Here is a 24,939-nt window from a genome sequence, read left to right on the forward strand (position 1 = left end):
GCATTTCGAAGAAAAAATAGAAACAACATTCTCAAAACAAAAAATAATATTTATAATTAGTTTTATAACATAACTATCAAATTAGTTTTATTAATATCATAAGTGTTTAAAAAAAAGTTTAATTAGTAGTATATGTATTGTTATTTTTTACATTTGTTTTTCTCATTTTATTTATTATCTAACTAAAATGATAATTTGAAAAAGAAATATATTATTTAGTAATATAAAAAATTATTTTATACCATACATATTGTAAGGGTGTTATATGTATTTGTAATCTTCTTTGGAACATGTTTGTTATCCATTAGGTTATGCTGAAAAATATTGATGTATTTATTATTTTCTTATGGATAATTTGGTTGAAAAACAACTATCGAACATTTATCAACCAAAATTGTTTGTTGCCAAACCTTTACAATGCTACAATCTTAATATTATATACGAGGTTCTTTCTTTTGCCCCTTTTGAGAGATCTCCTCTAACATTAGTTTGAGTTCTATCCTCTATTTTTATGATTTTGTCGTTTCATTTCAAGTTTCAACAAACTATCCATTTCTTAGAAAAATAATTATAAAAAAAGAAGAAAAAGTAGTTTGAATTGTCCAATGTAATAGGTTCATACTAGTAAGGTCTTCTGTCAAATAATTTTTTTGATAAGTTCGGTGCACATAAATTGAATTATTTTTGTTTCTTTTTGTATGTTTCTTTTTTCAAGATTATCTGAATCAAGATGTGTATATAAATGCATAGTGATGCCATGCATTTCACATCAACTAATTCTCCTTCTCTTCATGGCTATTATCATGAAGAATTCACCATCCAACATGTTTGTTATTTTGTTGCAAATAGCATTAATCTTTATCCTAAGTTTGGAACCTATAGGTAAACCATCTCATCCCTTCCAACCCTACTTTTAATATCAAATGTTTGGAAGACTATGTTTTAAATATGTTATCTATGTAGCAAACTCTTGTCGCAACTTGACTTATAACTTATTTTGTTTAACCGGCGTAAAATATTATCAAGTGCTCATTTCAAAAATGATATTATCTTTGTTTAATCGACCTTTTGTGTATTTAACGCAGTTGCACAAGTAGGAGTTTCCTACGGAATGATGGGCGATAATTTACCCACTAAACCTGATGTTATCGCCCTATACAAACAAAATAGTATCCAGAGATTGAGACTTTACGATCCAAATCCAGAAGCACTCCAAGCTCTCGGGAGATCCAACATTGAGGTTAGCGTTGGTGTACGCAACGAAGATATTCAAAAGCTAGCATCAAGCCAGGAAGAAGCCAACACTTGGGTCCAAACCAATATAAAAAAACTACCCCAGTGTTCAATTTAAGTATATCGTGGTTGGAAACGAAGTCCAGTTACAATTTGTTCTATCAGCCATGCAAAACTTGCTCAACGCGGTTACTGCTGCCGGTCTAATAAACCAAATTCGGGTCACCACAGCCGTCCATAGTGGTAACCTAGGAGAGTCCTACCCGCCATCGAAAGGCGTGTTCAGAGCCGATGCAAACGTGTTCATCACTCCAATAGCGAAATTTCTCGCTTTAAACGGTTGTCCCCTGTTTCTCAATGTATACCCTTACTTCGCCTATACCGGGGCCCAAGGAAATGTGTCGCTTGATTATGCGCTCTTCAATTCACCAGGAGTTGTGGTAACTGACAATGCTTTGGGGTACCAGAACTTGTTAGATGCTATGATCGACGCATTTTATTGGGCGTTGGAGAAGGTCGGGGCTGGGTCTTTGGAGATCGTTGTGTCGGAGACAGGGTGGCCTACGAGCGGAGGGAATGGAGCAAGCCTTGAGAATCAAAAGAGTTATATTCTTAAACTTATTGATCATGTCAAGAGTGGTCGCGGAACACCCAAGAAGCCTGGAAAGTTAATAGAGACTTACATCTTTGCCATGTTCGATGAGAATCAGAAAACTCCCGAGTATGAGAAGTTTTGGGGTTTGTTTACTCCAGACAAACAAATCAAGTATCCAATTAATTTTGCCTACAAACAATAGCAGACAACATGCCACACTTTTTCTTTTGTTTCTTAAACAACTATATGATGGCAAATTTACAATTAATAAAATGTAGTGTATCTTATATTTCCAAACAAATAATAAGTACACATATTGATAAGTTCTTATTATTGTTCTGATTCACTTTTATTGTGTTACACTTGTTTGTTATAATTTATAAACGACATTGTAACGCTACTTGTTTTAATATTGCAAATCATTCATTATGGGCCAAAATGTATCATATTCATAGATAAGCATTCAATATTTAATAAAAGCACATGGATAAAATCATATATAGTTTATGGGCTTACATAGGTCTCATTTTTGCAAATTCACTTATGTATCCCATATGGAGACATGTATTCAAAATCTTAAGAAAGTATTAGGGTTGCAACATTCCAGGTAGTTTATCTATTGCAAAAGAATTGTAAAGTTTAATCTATTTGGTTGATCACTTCACCTATGGAAAATCATTAACCAATTTCCCCTCAAATAACATTTGAACCGAAATCATGTATTTGTGTAAAAATCGATTCACCAAGACATACATTAGAATGAAGTCATTAGCGTTTGTGATGTTCTATCACTTGTTACATAATTAATAGACGAAGAAACTTCACTTGATCTAGGGCTTTCCAAATTTCCTTTAATTCATTTTTTCAGTTTGAAATTAAAAAAATTATATTTCAGTTTTCATAAGCTTGTATGTTGTTTGGTTCTTGAATTTGATGATTATAAATTGATCTTAAGGATCATTTATAAGATTTTTGTAAAAGCTAGAATCAATCAATCGGTCTTAAACAGAAAACCCCAAATTTGAATTTGGAAAAATTGAGAAACGGGTTTTCTGTTCTTGAGCTAATCCTCAAGAACAACAGCTTAAAAAGTTTTACAACATGTTTCTAATGATGTTGGGAAACTATTTGGATCATGTTTAATCAAAATCAAAATTTTCAAAATAAATGAAAATTTTGAGTTCTTGAATTGATCCAAATGAAAAGTCAGTGTTCATGTTTTGGTATTAATCAAGTATATGAAGTATAAGAAAGCTATTGGAAAGCTCATTTTACTTCAAAAAAAACTTTAAAATCAAAAACTCGATTTTTGGCCATAAACTATTTTGAACAAATTGAACATCACCCAAGTCGAATGATACCTTGGGATGATGATTTTAATGTTCATGCGAGCTTTGTGAAGCTACCCAAGCCCTTGGATCAAATGATCCAAGTCTTCATCAAAATTGTAAAACCTGCAATTTTGATGTTCTTGAGGACTAGGAGGTTCGATTAGGACCGAGCGTCCGACCGAAAAAGTTTAGATTATGACCGAGTGTCCGACCGAAAAATTTAAGCCAAGACCAAGAGGTCTGACTAAGGCCTTTCATCCAGGACCGAGAGGTCTGACCGATATTCTTCATCTAAGACCAAGAAGTTAGACCTAGGACCGAGGAATCTCGCACCCGACCGAGAACTCCTAAACCCAAGATCGATGACTTTCACCTAGGACCGAAAGGTCCGACCGAGAATTCTGACACCCAATCAAGAATTCTAGCCAAGGAACGAGAGGCCCTAGCCCCCCGACGAGGGACTCCCGCACCCCGACCGAGGATCCTGAACCCAGACCGAGGGTTCTCGACCAGAACCAAGGGCTTTTTAGCCCCCCATTGATAAAATGAACCCAGTACTTGGAACACCGGTCCTGAGGCCTGTTTGGTTTCTATTTTAAAATTCCAAAATTATTTTTGTAATTTTGGAACCTCTAACTATTTTCTAAAAATTCTGAAAAATTAGAAAATGATTTCAAAATATTTTTGAGATTTTTTCCAAAAAAAATCTTTTGATAAAAGCATATTTAGGATTTATGTTTAAACTCTAATGCTTTTAAATACTAATTTTTTTCAAGTATTTTCCTCCATAGTCAGTAGGTACCCTTATTTATATAAGGGTGTGTTTGATAATCCTGGAATTGGCATTGGAATTGGAATTGGAGGGTCCAATTCCAATTCTTATGTTTGTTAGACACTTTAATATTAAGAATTGGAATTAGAATTAGAATTCCAATGAAATTCAATATAGTGTAATTTGATAGTTCTCAATTCTAATCTTTTTAGGTCAGAATTGTAATTCTAAATTAACACGTTTTTCATATTTTGACACGTTTAACACGTTTTTGACACATTTAACATGTTTTTTTACGTCATTGACACGTTTAACACGTTTTTAACACGTTTAACATGTTTTTCACGGTTTTAACACGTTTAACACGTTTTTGACACGTTTAACACGTTTTTGGCACGTTTAACACGTTTTTGGCACGTTTAACACGTTTTTGACACGTTTAACACGTTTTGACACATTTAACACGTTTTTCACGTCTTTGACACGTTTAACACGTTTTTGACACATTTAACACATTTTTCACATCCTTGACACATTTAACACGTCCTTGACACGTTTAACATAATTTTCACGTTTTTAACACGTTTTTAACACGTTTAACACGTTTTTGGCACGTTTAACACGTTTTTGGCATGTTTAACACCTTTTGACACATTTAACACGTTTTTCACGTCCTTGACACGTTTAACACGTTTTTGACACATTTAACACGTTTTTCACGTCCTTGACACGTATAGCACGTCCTTGACACGTTTAACATGATTTTCACGTTTTTAACACGTTTTTGACACGTTTAACACGTTTTTAGGACGTTTTGATACTTTTAACAAGTTTTTCACGTTCTTGACACGTATAACATGTTTTTGACACATTTAACACGTTTTTCACGTCCTTGATACGTTTAACACGTCCTTGACACATTTAACACGTCCTTTACACGTTTAACACATTTTTGACACGTTTAACATGATTATAACTTTTTTAACACGTTTAACACGTTTTGACACATTTAACACGTTTTTGGCACGTTTAACACGTTTTTGACACGTTTAACACGTTTTGACACATTTAACACGTTTTTCACGTCCTTGACACGTTTAACACGTTTTTCACGTCCTTAACACGTTTAACACGTCCTTGACACGTTTAACATGTTTAACATGATTTTCACATTTTAACACGTTTTTGGCACGTTTAACATTATTTAACACGTTTTGACATATTTAACACGTTTTTCACGTCCTTGACATGTTTAACACGTTTTTGACACATTTAACACGTTTTTCACGTCCTCGACACATTTAACACATTTTTGATATGTTTAATATGATTTTTACGTTTTTAACACGTTTAACATGTTTTTGACACGTTTAACTCGTTTTTGGCATGTTTTACACGTTTTTGACACGTTTAACACGTTTTTGACACACTTAACACATTTTTCACGCCCTTGACATGTTTAACACGTTTTTCACGTCCTTGACACGTTTAACATGTTTTGACACGTTTAACATGATTTTCACGTTTTTAACACGTTTAACACATTTTTGACACGTTTTCATTTTTTTGAACATGTTTAAAATGTTTTTAACACATTTAAAACGTTTTTAACACATTACACACGTTTAACACGTTGTTGACATGTTTCACATGTTTTTTTATGTTTTTAAAACGTTTGACACATTTTTAACACATTTAACACGTTTTTAACACGTTTTTCACGTTTTGGCACTTTTAACAAGTTGTTCACTTATTTGGCACGATAAACACATTTTTGATACATTTAACATGTTTATATGTTTTTGACATGTTTAACACGTTTTAAACCTATCAAAACGTGTGAAAACATGTTTAATGTATTAAAAATGTCAAAAACGTGTTAAATGTGCCAAAAACTTGAAAAATGTGTTAATAACGTGATGGATGTGTGAAAAAGTGTGAAAACGTGAAAAACGCGTGAAAACGTGAAAAACGCGTGAAAAACGTGAAAAACGTATTAAAACGTGTGAGAACGTGTTAAACTTGCCAAAACGTGAAAAATATGTTAAATATGTCAAAAATGTGTAAAACGTGTGAAAAACGTGCTAGACATGCCAAAAATGTGTTTAACGTGTCAAAAACGTGAAAGACATGTTAAACGTGTGAAAATGTGTTAAATGTGAAAAATGTGTTAAATGTGAAAAACATGTGAAAACGTGTTTAACGTGTTACACGTGTGAAAAATGTGTTAAACGTGCCAAAACGTGAAAAAACGTGTTAAACGTGTCAAAAATGTGTAAAACATGTTAGACATGCCAAAACGTGTTAACGTGTGAAAAACATGTTAAACGTGTGAAAAACGTATTAAACATGTTAAAAACGTGCCAAAACGTGTTAAACTTGTTAAAGTGTGTAAAAACGTAAAAAACGTGTGAAAACGTGAAAAACATGTTAAACTTGTTAAAACATGTGAAAATATGTAAAAAAAACGTGAAAAACATGTTAAACATGTTAAAACGTGTGAAAAACGTGAAAAACGTGTGAAAACGTGTTAAAACGTGTTAAAACGTGTGAAAGTGTGTGAAAAACGTGAAAAATGTGTTAAAACGTGTGAAAAACATGAAAAACGTGTGAAAACGTGTGTAAACGTGAATAACATGTTTATCGTTTGAAAAACGTGTTAAACGTGAAAACATATGATAGATGTGTGAAAAACGTGTTAAATATGCCAAAACGTGAAAAAACGTGTTAAACGTGTCAAAAATGTGTAAAACGTGTTAGACATGTCAAAAACGTGTTAAACGTGAAAAACATGTTAAACGTGTGAAAAACGTATTAAACATGTTAAAAACGTGCCAAAAACGTGTTAAACTTGTTAAAACGTGTGAAAAACATGTTAAACGTATTAAAAATGTCAAAAACGTGTTAAGCATACCAAAAACTGAAAAACATGTTAAACGTGTGAAAATGTGTTTTAAGTGTGAAAATGTGTTTTAAGTGTGAAAATGTGTTAAACATGTCAAAAACGTGTAAAAATGTGTTAAACATGTCAAAAACGTGTTAAACATGTCAAAAACGTATTAAACGTGCCAAAAACGTGAAAACATATTTAAAAAGTTAATATTTTGAACCGATATTTTATTTTACAAACATAGGAATTAGAATTGAATTACAATTCTATTATTTTCCCAAACATAGGAATTGGAATTGAATTACAATTCTATAATTTTTCCAAACATAGGAATTGAATTGTAATTCAATGCCAATTCTCATGGAATTGGAATTAGAATTCCAATGCCAATTCCAATTCCAATTCCTCCTCATCAAACACACCCTAAGTGTTATTACAATTCTTTAAATATGCACAAACTTACACATGTTTAGGACCGGAAGAATAATCGGTTAAATAAAACGTTATATGATCGATTTTTAAAAGTAAATTTATAAGTAGAGACCGTTTTCAAAACAGGTATGGAGGATGAATCGTGAAAGCCCTTTCCCGAGTATCACTACGAACTTAAAAAAACTCTAGTTAAAATATGTTTGTGTAGATATGTCAGTTTATTGATTTTTAAAAATTAATTAGCGACTCTGTTTTCAATTAAATAATTTTTATATTAATTATTTTTAATTAATTTAAACAACGAATTTTAAAAAAATCAAATTGTAATTTGATTATTGTAAATCCCATATTATTTAAATTTGAACCCAAATTAATTATAGTAGCCATTTTAAATATAATCGTTATTAAGACGATAAATGTGACAATAATATTTCTTTTTAAAGATAGTATCAAGCTTGTTTTTGTCTCAATATTTTCACTTTGCAAAGAAAATAAAATTTATTTGACAAATAATTATTGTTAATAAATTATATATAACAAACTCCAAGGAGAAATACAAAAAATTCATATTGTAAGTGAAATATGTGCCATAATCTAATCCGGGTGTTAGCATGCCATCATAGTCATCACTCTTTTTTATCAAGTCGTTTAAGTGAGTCGTTTAAGTGAGAATTGAATATGAGGTTTTTAGTACATATTGTTACTTGATCAACCCTAATATATTTGTGTCTTTTATTATTGTCATAATTTAGTTATAATGGTCTACGATATTGTCCACAGTTAAATGTGAAGTAATGAGTATATATGTGACTTAATGAAAATAAGTTTTACTTTTTTAAAAAATAAATAAATTTATGTAACATAAATTAAAAATTATCACAAAATTTATTTTTTTCAATAACTATTCACTTTAAAAATATTTTAATTCAATTTAATTGTATTTTTTATATCTAATACAAACAATGTCATTTTTCATGTTATAATTTAATAAATTATAAATATATAATAATGATTAAAATATATTTTTAAACAACTTTAACTTATATTATATTTCATGGACTTTTAAAAATAGAATATTAATTTGTTTTTACACATAAAAACTTCTAAAATAAGTTGGACAAAAAATACCAATTTAAGTCATTTTCTAAATTTCTCTAGTTGACATTGTTTGGATTATGGTAATAAAAATTACAATTTTCTGAAAATTATGCAGATCACAAATAATTTTCTTTTGACTTTTTATATTATAAAATCAAAAGTTCATACAAAAATGTGAGTCAATTTATGATTCTTCATTCCTATACTGATTTTGTTTATATGAGAGTAAAGTGACAATTCTATAAAAAAAAATTAGGTGAATTCCAATGAGATGCAATGCGGGTCAAAGACATATAATTTACCCAATGTTATCCATAATATATATTACAATCAATCAGACAAAAAAAAAATTTAAAAATATTATATTAAATAAGTAAAATATTACTATGGAGTGTAAAACAATATTATGCATGTTTTATTAAAATTAAGATCTTAATATTAATTTCTAAATATTTAATGATTTAAATATCAAAAACAAACTCATTTAGAAGTATTTAGAAGTTAACTCACTTAGAAATAGTTTTTCGGATAAAACTCACATGAAATTTAATTATTCAATATTTCAATTGATATAATATTAAAATTAATTTCTGAACAAATACATCAAGACTATTATACACTTATATATTATTTATATTAGTTAATAAACTTCATACATTAAAATATATAATTTAATATATTAAATAAAAAAATAATTAAAATAAATATTATATTTTGCTAACTAATATATTAAATTTTAATTTTGTAATTATATATATATATATATATATATATATATATATATATATATATTCTATACTTAGTTTAGATATAGTTATATTTTATTTTATGAAGTTTTTAAATAATATTATAAAAATAATTAAATAAATTATAATAAGAAAAATAATAAGAAAGTTTGTTTATTTATAATGTGAATTTTTTTTAAAAATAATACGAATTTTTTTTAAAAATAATACGAATTTTTTTTAAAAATAATACGAATTTATATTTATATATAAAAGTAAATATAAGAAATATATATATATTGTTCTTATTTTTTATTTTATAATTAATTTAGATATAAACATGTTTTTATGATAAAAGAAAAGAAGAAGTTTGTTTTATTATACTTATATTATAATATGAAAAAAAACATACGATTTTATATATCTCATTAAATATGAGATAATAATATATATATATATATATTATTTTTTATTTTATAATTAATTTAGATTATATTTTTATTTTATGATATTTGAAAATAATCTCATAAAAATAATTAAAGAAATTATAATTAAAGAAAATAAAATAAAAGGTTTGTTATATACTTGTAAACTAAAAAAAATAGAAAAATAATACGATTTTATGTATAATAGTAATTTTAAAAAAATGTGACAACGGATTAAGTATGTAGCCCGCAAATACACTTAATTATTTAATCAGGCGCATAACATTTGTCGTCTGACGTCTCAAACTCAGGATCTTAGAGTTAATATCCACCTCGTGTTGTTGCTAGGCTAGAAGAGGAGATAAATGTGGGACAACGGATTAAGTATGTAGCCCGCAAACATACTTAATCAGGCACACACTTAACTAGGCACAGAACATGTCGCCTGACAGGTTCGAACTCAGGAACATAGGATTAATATCCACATTTTAATACCACTAGGCTAGAAGAGGGGATTATAGTAGTAATTTTAATTTTGATGATTTTTGTTTAAAGTGGCGCGTTTAACTTTATTTTCATTTTTTAAATAAGTTTCATATTTTAGTTATTATTTTTAATATTTTTTTACTTATGTCTATAACACTACGTGATTATAAATATGTGTTTTTAAACATACATATTTTAAATAAATCTTTAATATATTTAATTAAGTGATAAGTCAAGTTATAAAACACGGCCGTATTAAAGAAGAGTTATGATTTGTCATCTAATATATTTTTGATAGGACTAGATTAACTCACTACCAACTAAATAAATAATAATAATAATACCTCAGGTCCCTAGCCTCTCCGAGGTCTTGGATTCGATCCCGTCAAACAACAAGTTTCGATCGTCTGGTTAAATTGGTTGAGTAAATTTGCAGGTTATTTGCTTAACCCGCGGAAATTAGTCGCATTCTAAATGAGAATTAAAACCAAATGTTTAAAAAAAAATAGTAATTATAATTAGTTTTATAACCTACTATCATATTAATTTATTAATATCATAATTGTTTAATTAGGAGTATATATATTGTTATTTTTTTTACATTTGTTTTTCTCATTTTATTTATTATCTAATTAAAATGATATTTTGAAGTAGAAATGTATTATTGTGTAATATAATATATATATATATATATATATATATATATATATATTATACCAAATATATTGTTTAATAACACGTAATAGGTTCACACTCTAAGGTCTTTTGTTAAATACATTTTTTATAAGTCCGGTGCTCATAAATTGATTTATTTTGTTTCTTTTTGTATGTTTCTTTTTTCAAAATTATCTGAATCATGATGTGCATATAAACATAGATATGCTATGCATTTCACATCAACTAATTCTCCTAGACTATTCATAGCTATTATCATGAAGAATTCACCATCCAACATGTTGGTTATTGTGTTGCAAATAGCATTAATCTTTATCCTAAGTTTGGAACCTTTAGGTAAACCATCTCATCCCTTCCAACCCTACTTTTAATATCAAATGTTTGGAAGACTATGTTTTAAATATGCTATCTATGTAGCAAACTTGTCGCAACTTGACTTATAACTTATTTTGTCTAACCGACGTAAAATATAATTAAATGCTCATTTCAAAAATGATATTATCTTTGTTTAATTGACCTTTTGTGTATTTAACGCAGTTGCACAAGTAGGAGTTTCCTACGGAATGATGGGCAATAATTTACCCACTAAGCCTGATGTTATCGCCCTATACAAACAAAATGGTATCCAGAGATTGAGACTTTACGATCCAAATCCCGAAGCACTCCAAGCTCTCGGGGGATCCGACATTGAGGTTAGCGTTGGTGTACTCAACGCAGATATTGAAAAGCTAGCATCAAGCCAGGACGAAGCCAACACTTGGGTCCAAAACAATATCAAAAACTACCCCAGTGTTAAATTTAAGTATATCGTGGTTGGAAACGAATTCCAGTTACAATTTATTCTATCAGCCATGCAAAACTTGCTAACCGCGGTTTCTGATGCCGGTCTAATAAACCAAATTCGGGTGACCACAGCCGTCCACAGTGGTCTCCTAGGAGAGTCCTACCCACCATCGAAAGGCGTGTTCAGTGCCGATGCAAACGAGTTCATTACCCCAATAGCGAAATTTCTCGCTTTATTCGGTTCTCCCCTGTTTCTCAATGTTTACCCTTACTTCGCCTATTCCGGGTCCAATGGAAATGTGGCGCTTGATTATGCGCTCTTCAATTCACCAGGAATTGTGGTAAATGACAATGCTTTAGGGTACCAGAACTTGTTAGATGCTATGATCGATGCTTTTTATTGGGCGTTGGAGAAGGCCGGGGCTGGGTCTGTGGAGATCGTTGTGTCGGAGACAGGGTGGCCTACGAGTGGAGGGACTGGAGCAAGCCTTGAGAATCAAAAGAGTTATATTCTTAAACTTATTGATCATGTCAAGAGTGGTCGTGGAACACCCAAGAAGCCTGGAAAGTTAATACAGACTTACATCTTTGCCATGTTCGATGAGAATCAGAAAACTCCCGAGTATGAGAAGTTTTGGGGTTTGTTTACTCCAGACAAACAAATCAAGTATCCAATTAATTTTGCCTAAAAACAATAGCAGACAACATGCCACACTTTTTCTTTTGTTTCTTAAACAACTATATGATGGCAAATTTACAATTAATAAAATGTAGTGTATCTTATATTTCCAAACAAATAATAAGTACACATATTGATAAGTTCTTATTCTCATTTGTTCTTTTTTTTCTCAAACTGATTTTTTTCATTATTCAAATTCTTAATTCGTTATATATATATTTTTAAGTTTTTAATTTTTTTTATGAATATAATAACTTATTATTAAATATGTATTATATATTTAATTATTTAAATTATTATTTTTTTATAATATAATAAATATTATCATCACCTTCATGGTCAAGTAACAACTAATATGGTTGAAACTTTTAATGGTCTTCAACATGGCCGTACTTATTGCAAGTTGTCAAGAGATTTATTTGAAAAGATTGAAAGTAAGACATCAGCACATAAAATTGTTCCATACAATCAGCAAGTTAAGATTATTGAAGTGACTACTTCACGTTACAAAACAAATAAAGGTTTTTGGAAAGCTGACAACAACCATATCATCGACCTACGTAGAGGATTTTGTTCTTGTGGAAAATAGTATCGGTATCACTCTCCATGTTCGCATATAGATGTTGGTTGTTTAGTATGCAAACTTGATTGGACTCAATACATTGAGTCATATCACAATTTGACAGCACTTTCTAATATGTGGTTGTATGAGTTTCATCTCATGCCTAATGAAGCATTGGACGTTCCCATTAGCACATGATTAGGAAAAATATGATAATCTCATTCCCGATAAAAATTTGTGAAAGGAAAAAAATAAATGAGGTCAAAGTCAACGAATTCGAATTGAAATGGACAATTCACGAAGAACCATAATTTGTGGAATGTGTGATCAATGAAGGTCATACAAAACGTACGTAGTAAACGATGTTCTCTGTAAAATCGTCAATAGTTTTAAAATAAAATAGTTGTAATATGTTTTATTAATTATTAAGTTGTTTTATTTGTTTCACTCATTTTATATTGTTTTATCATTATCTTAAATGACTTTTTTTTATAATTTGCATAAATATTTATAAAAAAAATTGTTATATTGAAATAATTAAAATAATTATATATTAATTATTTATAAAGGTGATGATAATATTTATTATATTATAAAAAAAATAATAATTTAAATAATTAAATATATAATATATATATTTAATAATAAGTTATTATATTAATAAAAAAAAATAAAAAATAATAATATATATATTCCGAGTTAAGAGTTTGAATAGTGAAAGAGACTGGTTTGGGAAATATTAAACAAATGAGGCTAGTTTAAGTAGTTGAGTTTCAAATGAGGCTACTTTGGGAAAACTCTTGATGTTGTCAACCCGACGGTTGAACAAAAAAACTTGAATTTGTTTTGTGGTAGTGTCTTAGTCATCATATCAGCACCATTATGCACCTTCTCTAAAATCAATATTTTTTTCATCTAACACATCTCGTATTCAATGATATCTTACATCAATGTGTTTAAATCTAGAATGTAACGTTGATTTTTTCGCTAGATAAATATCGTTTTGATAATCACAGAGAAGCATGTATTTCCCTTGAACAATACCAGGTTTAAATAGCAATTTCTTAACCCAAATTAGCGCCTTACAAGTTTTGTTGTTGCAATAAGTTTAGTCTCTACGGTTGACAACACAACACATATTTTTAGTCTTAGATTACCAAGAAATAACTCCCCCTCCAAAAGTTATCAAGTAGTTATCAAGTAATCCGAAGTAGATTTTCTTGAGTCAACATCACCTGTCATATTTGAGTATAACCAACTAAATTCGGACTCTCATTTTCAAGACAATGTCTCTTACTCGAGGTGCCTCAGAGATACCACAATACAATATCTACTTCATCGCTTCACAATGTTCTTTTCCTGAATTTGAAAAGAATTTGCTCATTGTACCAACATCATAAGCTATATTTGGTCTTGTGTTAATCATAACATACATAAGATTAACAACCGTAGAACTATAAGGAACATTATTCCTATATTCATTTTAAGCATCGTATGAAGGATTAATTCGGAGTTTAATTTAAAATGAACCGTTAATGGTGTGCCAACACTTTTAGCATCCTGCATATTGAATCTTTGTAACCTTTCCCAATATATTTTTCTTGAGATAACTATAATTTTTTCATCTTTCTATCACGACAGATTCTAACGTGAGTTTGATGAACACTATATATATAAAAGAAATAATAATTTTAAATTTTTATTATTTAAAATTCACATTTTAACTAAATTCATAAATTTAACAATTGTTTATCTTTATATAATAAAACAAAAAAAAAATTAAAAAGTTATTATTCTAATATTTTTAAATAAATTTATAAAAATTCTATTTTTTAAATAACTTATAAATATTTGTATTAATATAATCGATGAATAATTTGTTATGTTGTTGTTATTTGTATCTTTAACTAAATGTATGTTATACAAAAATTATTAAAGGTTATAAATAGGGATAAAAGTATAGATGTTGGTAAAAATGAGATACAAAAAAATGATTTAGATGTGTTGATTCTGATTCTTTATTTTAATTTTAAAGATTTTAAAGTTAACCTAGTAACATAACATATGTATTACCTTTTTAGCTTGTAGGCACTTGAATTCACATGTTACATACACAACAAGATATTTAAGCCCACCCTACTTTTAAAAATTTTAAAGTTAATGATTAACATAACATATGCAATGTTTTTTAATATACAGAGACATATATAGATCGGTTGGACATTAGAGATGAGAAAGAGCATAGAAATATGTTGGAGAAATCGAATAATAGCACCTGTTTAGCAATTCAGAAATAAACAAGCTACAACAAGGCCTAACAATTCTTTTTTTCTTTTTGTGTAATCAAATAGGCAGCCAAAACAATTGAGCATCAAACAATCAATGAAACAGAGAGAAGGACACCAAAATTTTACGTGGAAAACCCAAATTAGGTAAAAAACACGGGACACTTCGGCCACTTAAATCATCCACTATATTATATGGGTATACAATGTAGTTCAATACAAGCCTAGAGGTAATCTAACAGAATTTATCAATTGAACTCATCCTAACTTGTCATTCACATACATTATCATCATCACTAAAGATGGCTAACCAAATGGAGAAGAGATAAAGGAAATCAGAAGAAGAACCTGCTACTGCAATGGAGGAATTGCTGTTTCAATGGAGGAAGAACTGCTGGAAGAGAGAGAGAAAAAAAACCACCCAAAAACTGCTGTATTTTTTTTTCCTTAATTAAATATGCCCTAATGGGCTTTATTAATTTGTTAGGCCCAGCTGCCAAATGAGCTGACCCAATAAATCTCCCCCGTCAGCGCAACTTCGCGAGCTCCAATAAACCCGCTCTCTCCCGACAATCTTCAAACTTGTCCTTAGGCAAGGATTTCGTAAACATATCGGCACCATTCTCACTTGTATGAATCTTCTCCAAGTTCAGCTCTTTTGCCTCAAGCACATCACGTATCCAATGATATCTCACGTCGATGTGTTTGGATCTCGAATGAAAAGCTGAATTCTCTGAGAGATGAATGGCACTTTGACTGTCGCAAAACAAAGTAAACTTGTCTTGCTTTTGACCCAACTCTTGTAGGAACTTCTTCATCCATAACACCTCTTTACATGCCTCAATAGCTGCAATATACTCAGCTTTTGTAGTAGACAAAGCAACACACTTTTGTAACCTTGACTGCCACGAAACAACACCGCCTGCAAAGGTAACCAAAAAACCTGATACAGATTTTCTTGAATCAATATCACCCGCCATATCAGAATCTGTAAAACCTTCCAAAATAGGAGTATCACTTCCGAAGCATAAACGTGCTTTCGTAGAGCCTCGAAGATATCTAAGAATTCACTTAACAGTCAACCAATGTTCTTCAAAGTCTTCTTTCCTTTTGGAAGTTTCACCAAGTCATTAGTCTCGTTCTCTTGCAAGGAATTTATCTCTTCTTGCATTGCCACCGACCACTTGTTCTTGTTTTCATGAGACAATACTTCTTGATAGGTTTCTGGTTCTCCCCCGTCAGTCAACATCACATACTCATTAGGAGTATACCTACTAGAAGATTGTCTCTGCCTACTAGATCTTCTAATATGCTGATCATTAGGTGGCTCTAGAGAACTATCATCATCTTGTTCAGCTTCCTCTGTTGGCTCAGCATCAACTAGAGGAGTCTCATCAACCTCAACTTGGGCATTTTCCACATCATTGGGTTGTGATTGTGGTGTTCGAATCCTACCATTATCATGCAATTCCTTCTCCGTAGACTTCAACTTTTCTTTTTTCTCAAAGTCTTCAATGGTCTGATCTTCAAAAAATATCACATCTCTGCTTCTAATGAGTTTCTTGTTAACCGGATCCCAACATCGGTACCCAAATTCTCTGTGACCATACCCAATAAAGATACATTGTCTCGTCTTGCTATCAAGCTTAGCTCTCTCATTTCGAGGAACATGAACAAACACTTTACAACCAAAAACTCTCAAGTGATCATAAGAGACGTCTTTACCTCTCCAAACTCTTTCTGGAATGTCGCCATCTAAAGGAGTTGAGGGTGAAAGGTTTATCAGATCAACCGATGTAGTCATTGCCTCTCCCCAAAAGGATTTTGGCAACTTAGCATGAGACAACATACACAAAATTCTCTCATTGATAGACATGTTCATCCTCTCTGCAACTCCATTCTGTTGAGGTGTTTTTGGCACAGTCTTCAAAAGCTTGATCCCATGACTTTTATAGTATTCCACAAATGGTCTTCTGTATTCGCCACCATTGTCCGACGAACACATTTCAACTTCTTCCCAGTTTCTCTCTCCACTTCAGCATGAAACAACTTGAAGTAATCCAACGCTTGATCCTTAGTCTTCAAGCAATATGCCCACACATTCCTTGAGCAATCATCGATAAAAGTGATGTAATAATGAGCACCACCTAAAGTCAAGGAATCCATAAAACATATGTCTGTGTGAACCATATCTAGGATATTGGGCTTCCTAGATGGAGAGAAACTTTTGAAGGAAACTCTATGTTGCTTACCAACTAAGCAATCTGTGCATGTCTTCAAATTTGTGGACTTTAAGCCCTGGAGATCGATTGTCTTGGAGAGAACTTGCATGTCATTCTGACTTAAGTGACCAAGTCTCTTATGCCAAAGCTGTGTTGAACAATCATTAATTGTATTTGCTTCTCCCCCGTAAGACTTAATCTCTGTCACATAAAGAGAACCGACCTTCTTTCCTTTAGCTATCACCAAAGACCCCTTAGTGAGTTTCCATTTTCCTTCACCAAAGTAACTATGATAGCCCTCATAATCAAGAATACCAGTAGAGATCAAATTCATCTGAATATTAGGAACATGTCGAACATTCTTCAAAAGTAGCTTGCACGAAGTGTTAGTATCCAAATAGACATCTCCTTTTCCAACAATCTTACACGTAACATGGTTTCCCAACGTCACTGAACCAAACTGTCCACTAGTGTAAGAAGAAAATATATCACAACGATTGGTGACATGATAAGAAGCACCTGAGTCTACCACCCATTGTGTATCTTGAGAAACAAGGTTGATACTATCATTGTCGTAAACAATATCGATGTCGTTACCACCCACATCTACAACCTTACTACTTCCATCTTGCTTATTCTCCTTTTGTTCCCGCTTCAAAGATCTGCACTGATACTTCTTGTGTCCTGGCTTGCCACAATGATAACATGTAATCTCTTTTCTCGAGCTAGATATTCCCCGTGACCTGTCTGAACTGACACTGTGATTCTTTGGAGTTTTACTTTTACTTCTACCCCTTTTCTCAGTCACGAACACCTGACTTGGAGTTGAGAAGCCTTGTTCTTTTCTTCTAGCCTCTTCATTCAGCACGCTCTCTTTCATCATTTTCAAAGTGAGCTTACCTTGTGGAACAGAATTGGTAATTGAAACCACAAGTGTTTCCCAACTATCAGGTAGAGAATTAATCAAACACATAGCATGAAGTTCATCATCAAATTTCATTCCTATCGCAGCCAACTCATTTAGAATCCCCTGAAAAGCATTTAGATGCTCAGACATAGAAGACCCATCTTGATATTTCAACGAGCAAAGCTTCCTAAATAGAAATGCTCTGTTTTGAGTGTTGTTCTTCTCATACAATTCACTCAAAATAGTTCACACCTTATAAGCATTAACTTCAGTAGCCACATGCTGATACACACTGTTGTCAACTCATTGCCTGATTTTACCAACTGCCTTTCTGTTCAGCTTCTTCCAATCTGCATCTGTCATTGCCTCTGGTTTTCCTTTATCACCAAAATAGTGTCTTCATAATCATAATTACACAATAAGTCCTACATCCGTGACTTCCAGATTGTGTAATTGGTAGTTGTGAGTTTGATTATTATTCCATTACTACTCAATGATTCTTCCATTTGAATTATACAAGAATCACCACCAAACGACCTCAGCTCTGATACCACTTGTTGGAGAAATCGAATAATAGCACCTGTTTAGCAATTCATAAATAAACAAGCTACAACAAGGCCTAACAATTCTTTTTCCCTTTTGTGTAATCAAATAGGCAGCCAAAACAATTGAGCATCAAACAATCCAACAATCAGAGAAACAGAGAGCAAGACACCAAGATTTTACGTGGAAAACCCAAATTAGGTAAAAACCACGGGACACTTCGGCCACTTAAATCATCCACTATATCAAATGGGTATACAATGTAGTTCAATACAAGCCTAGAACAGAATTTATCAATTGACCTCATCATAACTTGTCATTCACATACATTATCATCATCACTAAAGATGGCTAACCAAATGGAGAAGAGATAAATGAAATCAGAAGAAGAACCTGCTACTGCAATGGAGGAATTGCTGTTTCAATGGAGGAAGAACTGCTGGAAGAGAGAGAAAAAAAACCACCCAAAAACTACTGTGTTTTTTTTTTCCTTAATTAAATATGCCCTAATGGGCTTTATTAATTTGTTAGGCTCAACTGCCAAATGAGTTAACCCAACAAAATAAAAGTATATATATATTGAGAGAGAGGGTTTTTTTGATTATAAGATTATTTTGGATGAAAAAAATAGGTTGTACCTTGTGTAAATAATTTTTTTTAAGGTTTGTTTGATATATTTATTTGAGTGTTTTTATAATTTTTGGGTATTTTTCATCTCACAAGTTATTATTTTTATTTTCTTTATACTTAAATAATATTTTTCAATAAATAACTATTTTTTAAATAATTGATATTAAAATAATATCGTTAATTACGTATACATATCTACATATTTCAACTTTTTTAAAATAATAACAATTATATTAGTTGACTAGACAACGATTCCTACCAGGGACGAATCTATGTAGAGGCCGGGTGGGCTGAAGTCCACCCCGAAAAAAAGAAAAAAAAAATTACGGTAAAAATATGACATTACCCTTGATTCCTTAAAAAAATTTAATATAATTCATTGTTTTTTTATTTAATTATTAAAAAATGGTAAAATTTTACTTTTATATACTTGTTTTTTTCAAAATTTTCTCGTTAATATTTTACGCTCACCCTAAATTTTTTTCAAGTCCACCCCAATTCGAAATCCTGAGTCCGTCCCTGTTCCTACCTACATCTAATTTTAATCCCTGCAAAGAAGGCGTAAACCAAATGGTGTATCTAAATAGTTTGTTATTATAAAAGAATAAAAACACAATCTTATATCATTCATGCATACATGAAGTTAATAATTTGTTTCAATCCATATTGATGCTAGAGCCATTGTTAATTATAAGATTATATCACATCTAAATACAAAATAAATATTAAATTTCTTGTTCAAATTATTTACAAAAACATTAAATCGGAACGAATATATAATTACATCATATACGGTTAGATATTTGAAATATTTAAGTTACTAATATGATATTATCAATTAGATATTAGTAATTAATATCTAAATGATACATTAAATTTTTTTTTTTAAATTGAAAACCTAAGCAAAATAGTTTGAACCAGGGACGAATCTATGTAGGGTTCGGGTGGGCTGAACCCACCCCGAAAAAAAAAATTACGGTAGAAATATGACATTGTTTTTTTATTTAATTATTAAAAAAATGGTAAAATTTTACTTTTATATAATTTGTCTTTTTCAAAATTTTCTCGTTATTATTTTATGCCCACTCTAAATTTTTTTCAAGCCCACCCCAGTTCGAAATTCTGGGTCCGTCCCCATCTTGCCTAAAACTGAAAATAGGGCATTTTATGCTTAATATTCTACTAATACTTTTTAAAATATAAGACAAATTAAGTATATTCAAATTTCTAAACAAATATTTTCATAATCAATTTTAAAAAAAATAATAATAAAATAAAATATAAAATTCTAATGCAGTTAAATTTATATTAATCTTTTTCCCCAAAAAAGTTATATTAATCTATTTATTTTAAAAAATATATCTATATAAATTAGAGATTTTTATATAAAAAAAAAAATTAGATTTCGGTTGAAAAATAAATTATTGCAAATAAGACAGTTATATCAAATTCGTAATTTGGTACATTCAGATAGCTAGGGAATATAACTAGTACCAATTTGTAAGGGTCCATATAATTAATTAGTAGGATTTTGTAACTATAAATTATTGACATCTTATCCATATATAGAATATAAAAGAACTTGGCATAAAACGGTTCTTTGAATTTTAAAAGAAATAAAAAAGTTCATATCTATATAATGTTTAAAATTATTTTGGTAGTTAAAACCAGTTTGAGATCTATTTATAAACTTTGTCATCTAATTAAATTGTTTTTATCATGATGTACAAATTTGATAATAAATCACTTTTTCAAAAAATAAAATTGATTGAATTTATTAAATACTATATAAGTTATTTTCAATTTTTATAATAGTCATTTTAAATATAACCGTTATTACGACGATAAATGTGACAATAATATTTCTTTTTAAAGATAGAATCAAGCTTGTTCTTTGTCTCAATCTTTTCACTTTGCCAAGAAAATAAAATTATTGTGGTGTTAAAACTATTCTCGCACTAAAATAAGTGAAATATGTGCACTAAAAGGACTATGATTAATATTGATATTAGAAAAGATGAATTGCTATATATCGGGTTCATGACATCATAATCATAATTATGACATTTTTTAATTGATAGGTCTTTGAAGTGAGAATCAAATATAGACTTTTTGTTTACGAGGTAATACATTCATACTTAAGCAACCCTAATGTGTTTTTGTGACTTTTGTTTTTGTCATAATTTGGATTTTAATGGTCTAAGATCGATATTGTCCACGGTTAAATGTGATATAATGAATATTTGACTTAATGAAAAAAAAGTTTTACTTTTTCAAAAAATAAATAAATTTATGTAACATAAATTAAAAATTATCACAAAATTCAATTTCAATGAGATGCAATGCGGGTCAGAGCCATATATAATTTACCCATATTAATATTAGTGTAAGTTAGTTGATTTTGTAGATAAGTGTATTTGATTATATTATAAAATATTTTAAAATTATTACAATCAATCTATAAATAATTTCTAACAGACAAAAAAAAATATTATATTAAATAATTAAAATAATACTATAGTGTTAAAGATGAAAATATGGACACATACATCCCATATTTTAGGTTTTCAATCAAATGATTAACTCATTACCAAATAAATAAATAATAATACTTATAATTAGTTTTATAACATACTATCATATTAATTTATTAATATCATAATTGTTTATAAAAAAAAAGGTTTAACTAGGAGTATATATATTGTTATTTTTTACATTTGTTTTTCTTATTTTATTTATTATCTAATTAAAATGATAATTGAAGTAGAAACATATTATTGTGTAATATAAAAAAATTATTTTATATCATACTTATTGTAAGTGTATTTGTAATCTTCTTTTGGAATGTGTTTGTTATTTTCTTGTGGATAATTTGGTTGAAAAATAATTGTTGAACATTCATCAACCTCACTTGTTTGTTACGAAATCTTTATAATTGGGTAGATCCATAATTTAGAGTTAGGGTAGGCTTAAAAAATAACGATAAAATTTTGGTTAAAACGAGTAATTAAAATTAAATTTTATTATTTTTTTAATAATTATATAAATAAACAGTGAATTATATTTTAAATCTTTTAAAAATTAAGGGTAATGTTACATTTTTACCGTAAAAGAAAATAATAATTTCTTTTTCGTGGTGAGCTTCAACCACTCGAGCCCCTACAAAGATCCGTGCATTTTACCATGTTATAATCTTGATAATATATGAGGTTCTTTATTTGGAACATTTTAAGAAGATCTCCTCATACACTAGTTGAGTATAATCTACCGTTTTTATGATTTTGTCGTTACGTTTCAACCAACTATCCAAGTTATAATCCTAATAAATTGATATATTTTGTTCCAAGTTTGAATTATATTAAATAAATGTTATAATCTTAATAAGTTTATTTATTTTGTTTGTTTTTGTATGTTCCTTTTTTCAAGATTATTTGTATCATGATGTGCATATAAATACACAGAGATGCCATGCATTTCACATCAACTAATTTTCCTTCTCTTCATGGCTATTATCATGAAGAATTCACCATCCAACATGTTTGTTATTTTGTTGCAAATAGCATTAATCTTTATCCAAAGTTTGGAACCTATAGGTAAACCATCTCACCCCTTCCAACCCTACTTTTAATATCAAATTTTTGGAAAACTATGTTTTAAATATGTTACCTAGGTAGCAAACTCTTGTCGCAACTTGACCTATAACTTATTTTGTTTTTCTTGACGTAAAATATAATCAAGTGCTCATTTCAAAAATGATATTATCTTTGTTTAATTGACCTTTTGTGTATATAATGCAGTTGCACAAGTAGGAGTTGCCTACGGAATGATGGGCGATAATTTACCCACTAAACCTGATGTTATCGCCCTATACAAACAAAATGGTATCCAGAGATTGAGACTTTACGATCCAAATCCAGAAGCACTCCAAGCTCTCGGGGGATCCGACATTGAGGTTAGCGTTGGTGTACTCAACGCAGATATTGAAAGGCTAGCATCAAGCCAGGACGAAGCCAACACTTGGGTCCAAAACAATATCAAAAACTACCCCAGTGTTAAATTTAAGTACATTGTGGTTGGAAACGAATTCCAGTTACAATTCGTTCTATCAGCCATGCAAAACTTGCTCATCGCGGTTTCTGATGCCGGTCTAAACCAAATTCGGGTCACCACAGCCGTCCACAGTGGTATCCTAGGAGAATCCTACCCACCATCGAACGGCGTGTTCAGTGCCGATGTAAATGAGTTCATCACCCCAATAGCGAAATTTCTTGCTATATACGGTTGTCCCCTTTTTCTCAATGTATACCCTTACTTCGCCTATACCGGATCCCAAGGAAATGTTGCGCTTGATTATGCGCTCTTCAATTCACCCGGAATTGTGGTAACTGACAATGATTTAGGGTACCAGAACTTGTTAGATGCTATGATCGACGCTTTTTATTGGGCGTTGGAGAAGGCCGGGGCTGGGTCTGTGGAGATCGTTGTGTCGGAGACAGGGTGGCCTACGAGCGGAGGGGATGGGGCAAGCCTTGAGAATCAAAAGAATTATATTCTTAAACTTATTGATCATGTCAAGAGTGGTCTTGGAACACCCAAGAAACCTGGAAAGTTAATAGAGACTTACATCTTTGCCATGTTTGATGAGAATCAGAAATCCCCTGAGTATGAGAAGTTTTGGGGTTTGTTTACTCCAGACCAACAAATTAAGTATCCCATAAATTTTGCCTAAAAACAATAGCTAGCACACAACATGCCACACTTTTTCTTTTGTTTCTTAAACAACTATATGATGGAAAATTTACAATTAATAAAATGTAGTGTATCTTATATTTCCAAGAAAATAATAAGTGCACACATATTGATAAGTTCTTATTATTGTTCTAAATCACCTTTATTGTGTTGGACTAGTTTGTTATAACGACATTGTAACGTTACTTGTTTGATTATTGCAAATATAGCGGCGCTAAATATGCGTCGGAAAAGGTTCAACTATAAATATTTTACCGACGCTTATATAATGTCGACACAATATGTGCCACAAAACTTTATAATATATTTCTTTACATAGTAATCCTTTTACAGTTTTTTTTATATTTAGCAACCTATTGTTTTAAAAAAAAATCAAATTTTTTATACTCTTATAATTTAAAAATCTTAATTATATTAAATAAACACTGTAATTGGAATTCTAATTGGTTGGGTAGATCTAGAATTTTAATAGAGTTGGTAAAATCGGAATTAGAAAATAAATTCTAATTGCAATTCTATTAAATTATATTTTAACTTATAGGTTTAGAAAATTATAAAATTATAATTTATTTTATATTTTATATTTAAAAATAATATATAATAAAAAATAATTTAAACATATATTATTTTTACTATTTGACAAAATTTATTATAGTAATTTAAGTGTAATGAAATTTTATTTTTTTAGGTTTCATCCATCGTTAAGAAGACAGATATTTTATGAATAAGTTCAAAGAAAAAATTTATGGTAAATCCACTTTTCTTTATCATGGATTCTTTTAATTCAATTAAAATTTTTAATAAGGCAGGCAAAAGTAGAGCAACTCCAACTTAAACTCGCTCACATAAAAGCAAGCAATCATGTAGGAACGCTGTTGGCTTACTCGCTTTCTTATCAATTGGATACGGATTCTCCT

At 30.1% G+C, this 24,939-nt stretch overlaps 2 protein-coding genes and 1 pseudogene across 2 annotated transcripts; all 3 read left to right on the plus strand.

Annotated features, from left to right (window-relative positions):
• The first annotated feature begins 791 nt into the window (after nucleotides 1-791).
• Nucleotides 792-2,030, plus strand: LOC124935454 (annotated as a pseudogene).
• A 7,909-nt stretch (nucleotides 2,031-9,939) lies between these two features.
• On the plus strand, nucleotides 9,940-12,134 carry LOC124935455 (glucan endo-1,3-beta-glucosidase, basic isoform-like). Its single transcript, XM_047475887.1, has 3 exons — nucleotides 9,940-9,953; nucleotides 10,865-10,998; nucleotides 11,200-12,134. The coding sequence occupies exons 1-3, from the start codon at nucleotides 9,940-9,942 to the stop codon at nucleotides 12,132-12,134; spliced, it is 1,083 nt and encodes a 360-aa protein (XP_047331843.1).
• A 10,602-nt stretch (nucleotides 12,135-22,736) lies between these two features.
• Nucleotides 22,737-24,002, plus strand: LOC124935456 (glucan endo-1,3-beta-glucosidase, basic isoform-like). Its single transcript, XM_047475888.1, has 2 exons — nucleotides 22,737-22,866; nucleotides 23,071-24,002. The coding sequence occupies exons 1-2, from the start codon at nucleotides 22,737-22,739 to the stop codon at nucleotides 24,000-24,002; spliced, it is 1,062 nt and encodes a 353-aa protein (XP_047331844.1).
• Nucleotides 24,003-24,939: the final 937 nt, after the last annotated feature.

This window comes from Impatiens glandulifera, chromosome 4, assembly GCF_907164915.1.
Source record: "Impatiens glandulifera chromosome 4, dImpGla2.1, whole genome shotgun sequence".
Classification (NCBI taxonomy): Eukaryota; Viridiplantae; Streptophyta; class Magnoliopsida; order Ericales; family Balsaminaceae; genus Impatiens; species Impatiens glandulifera.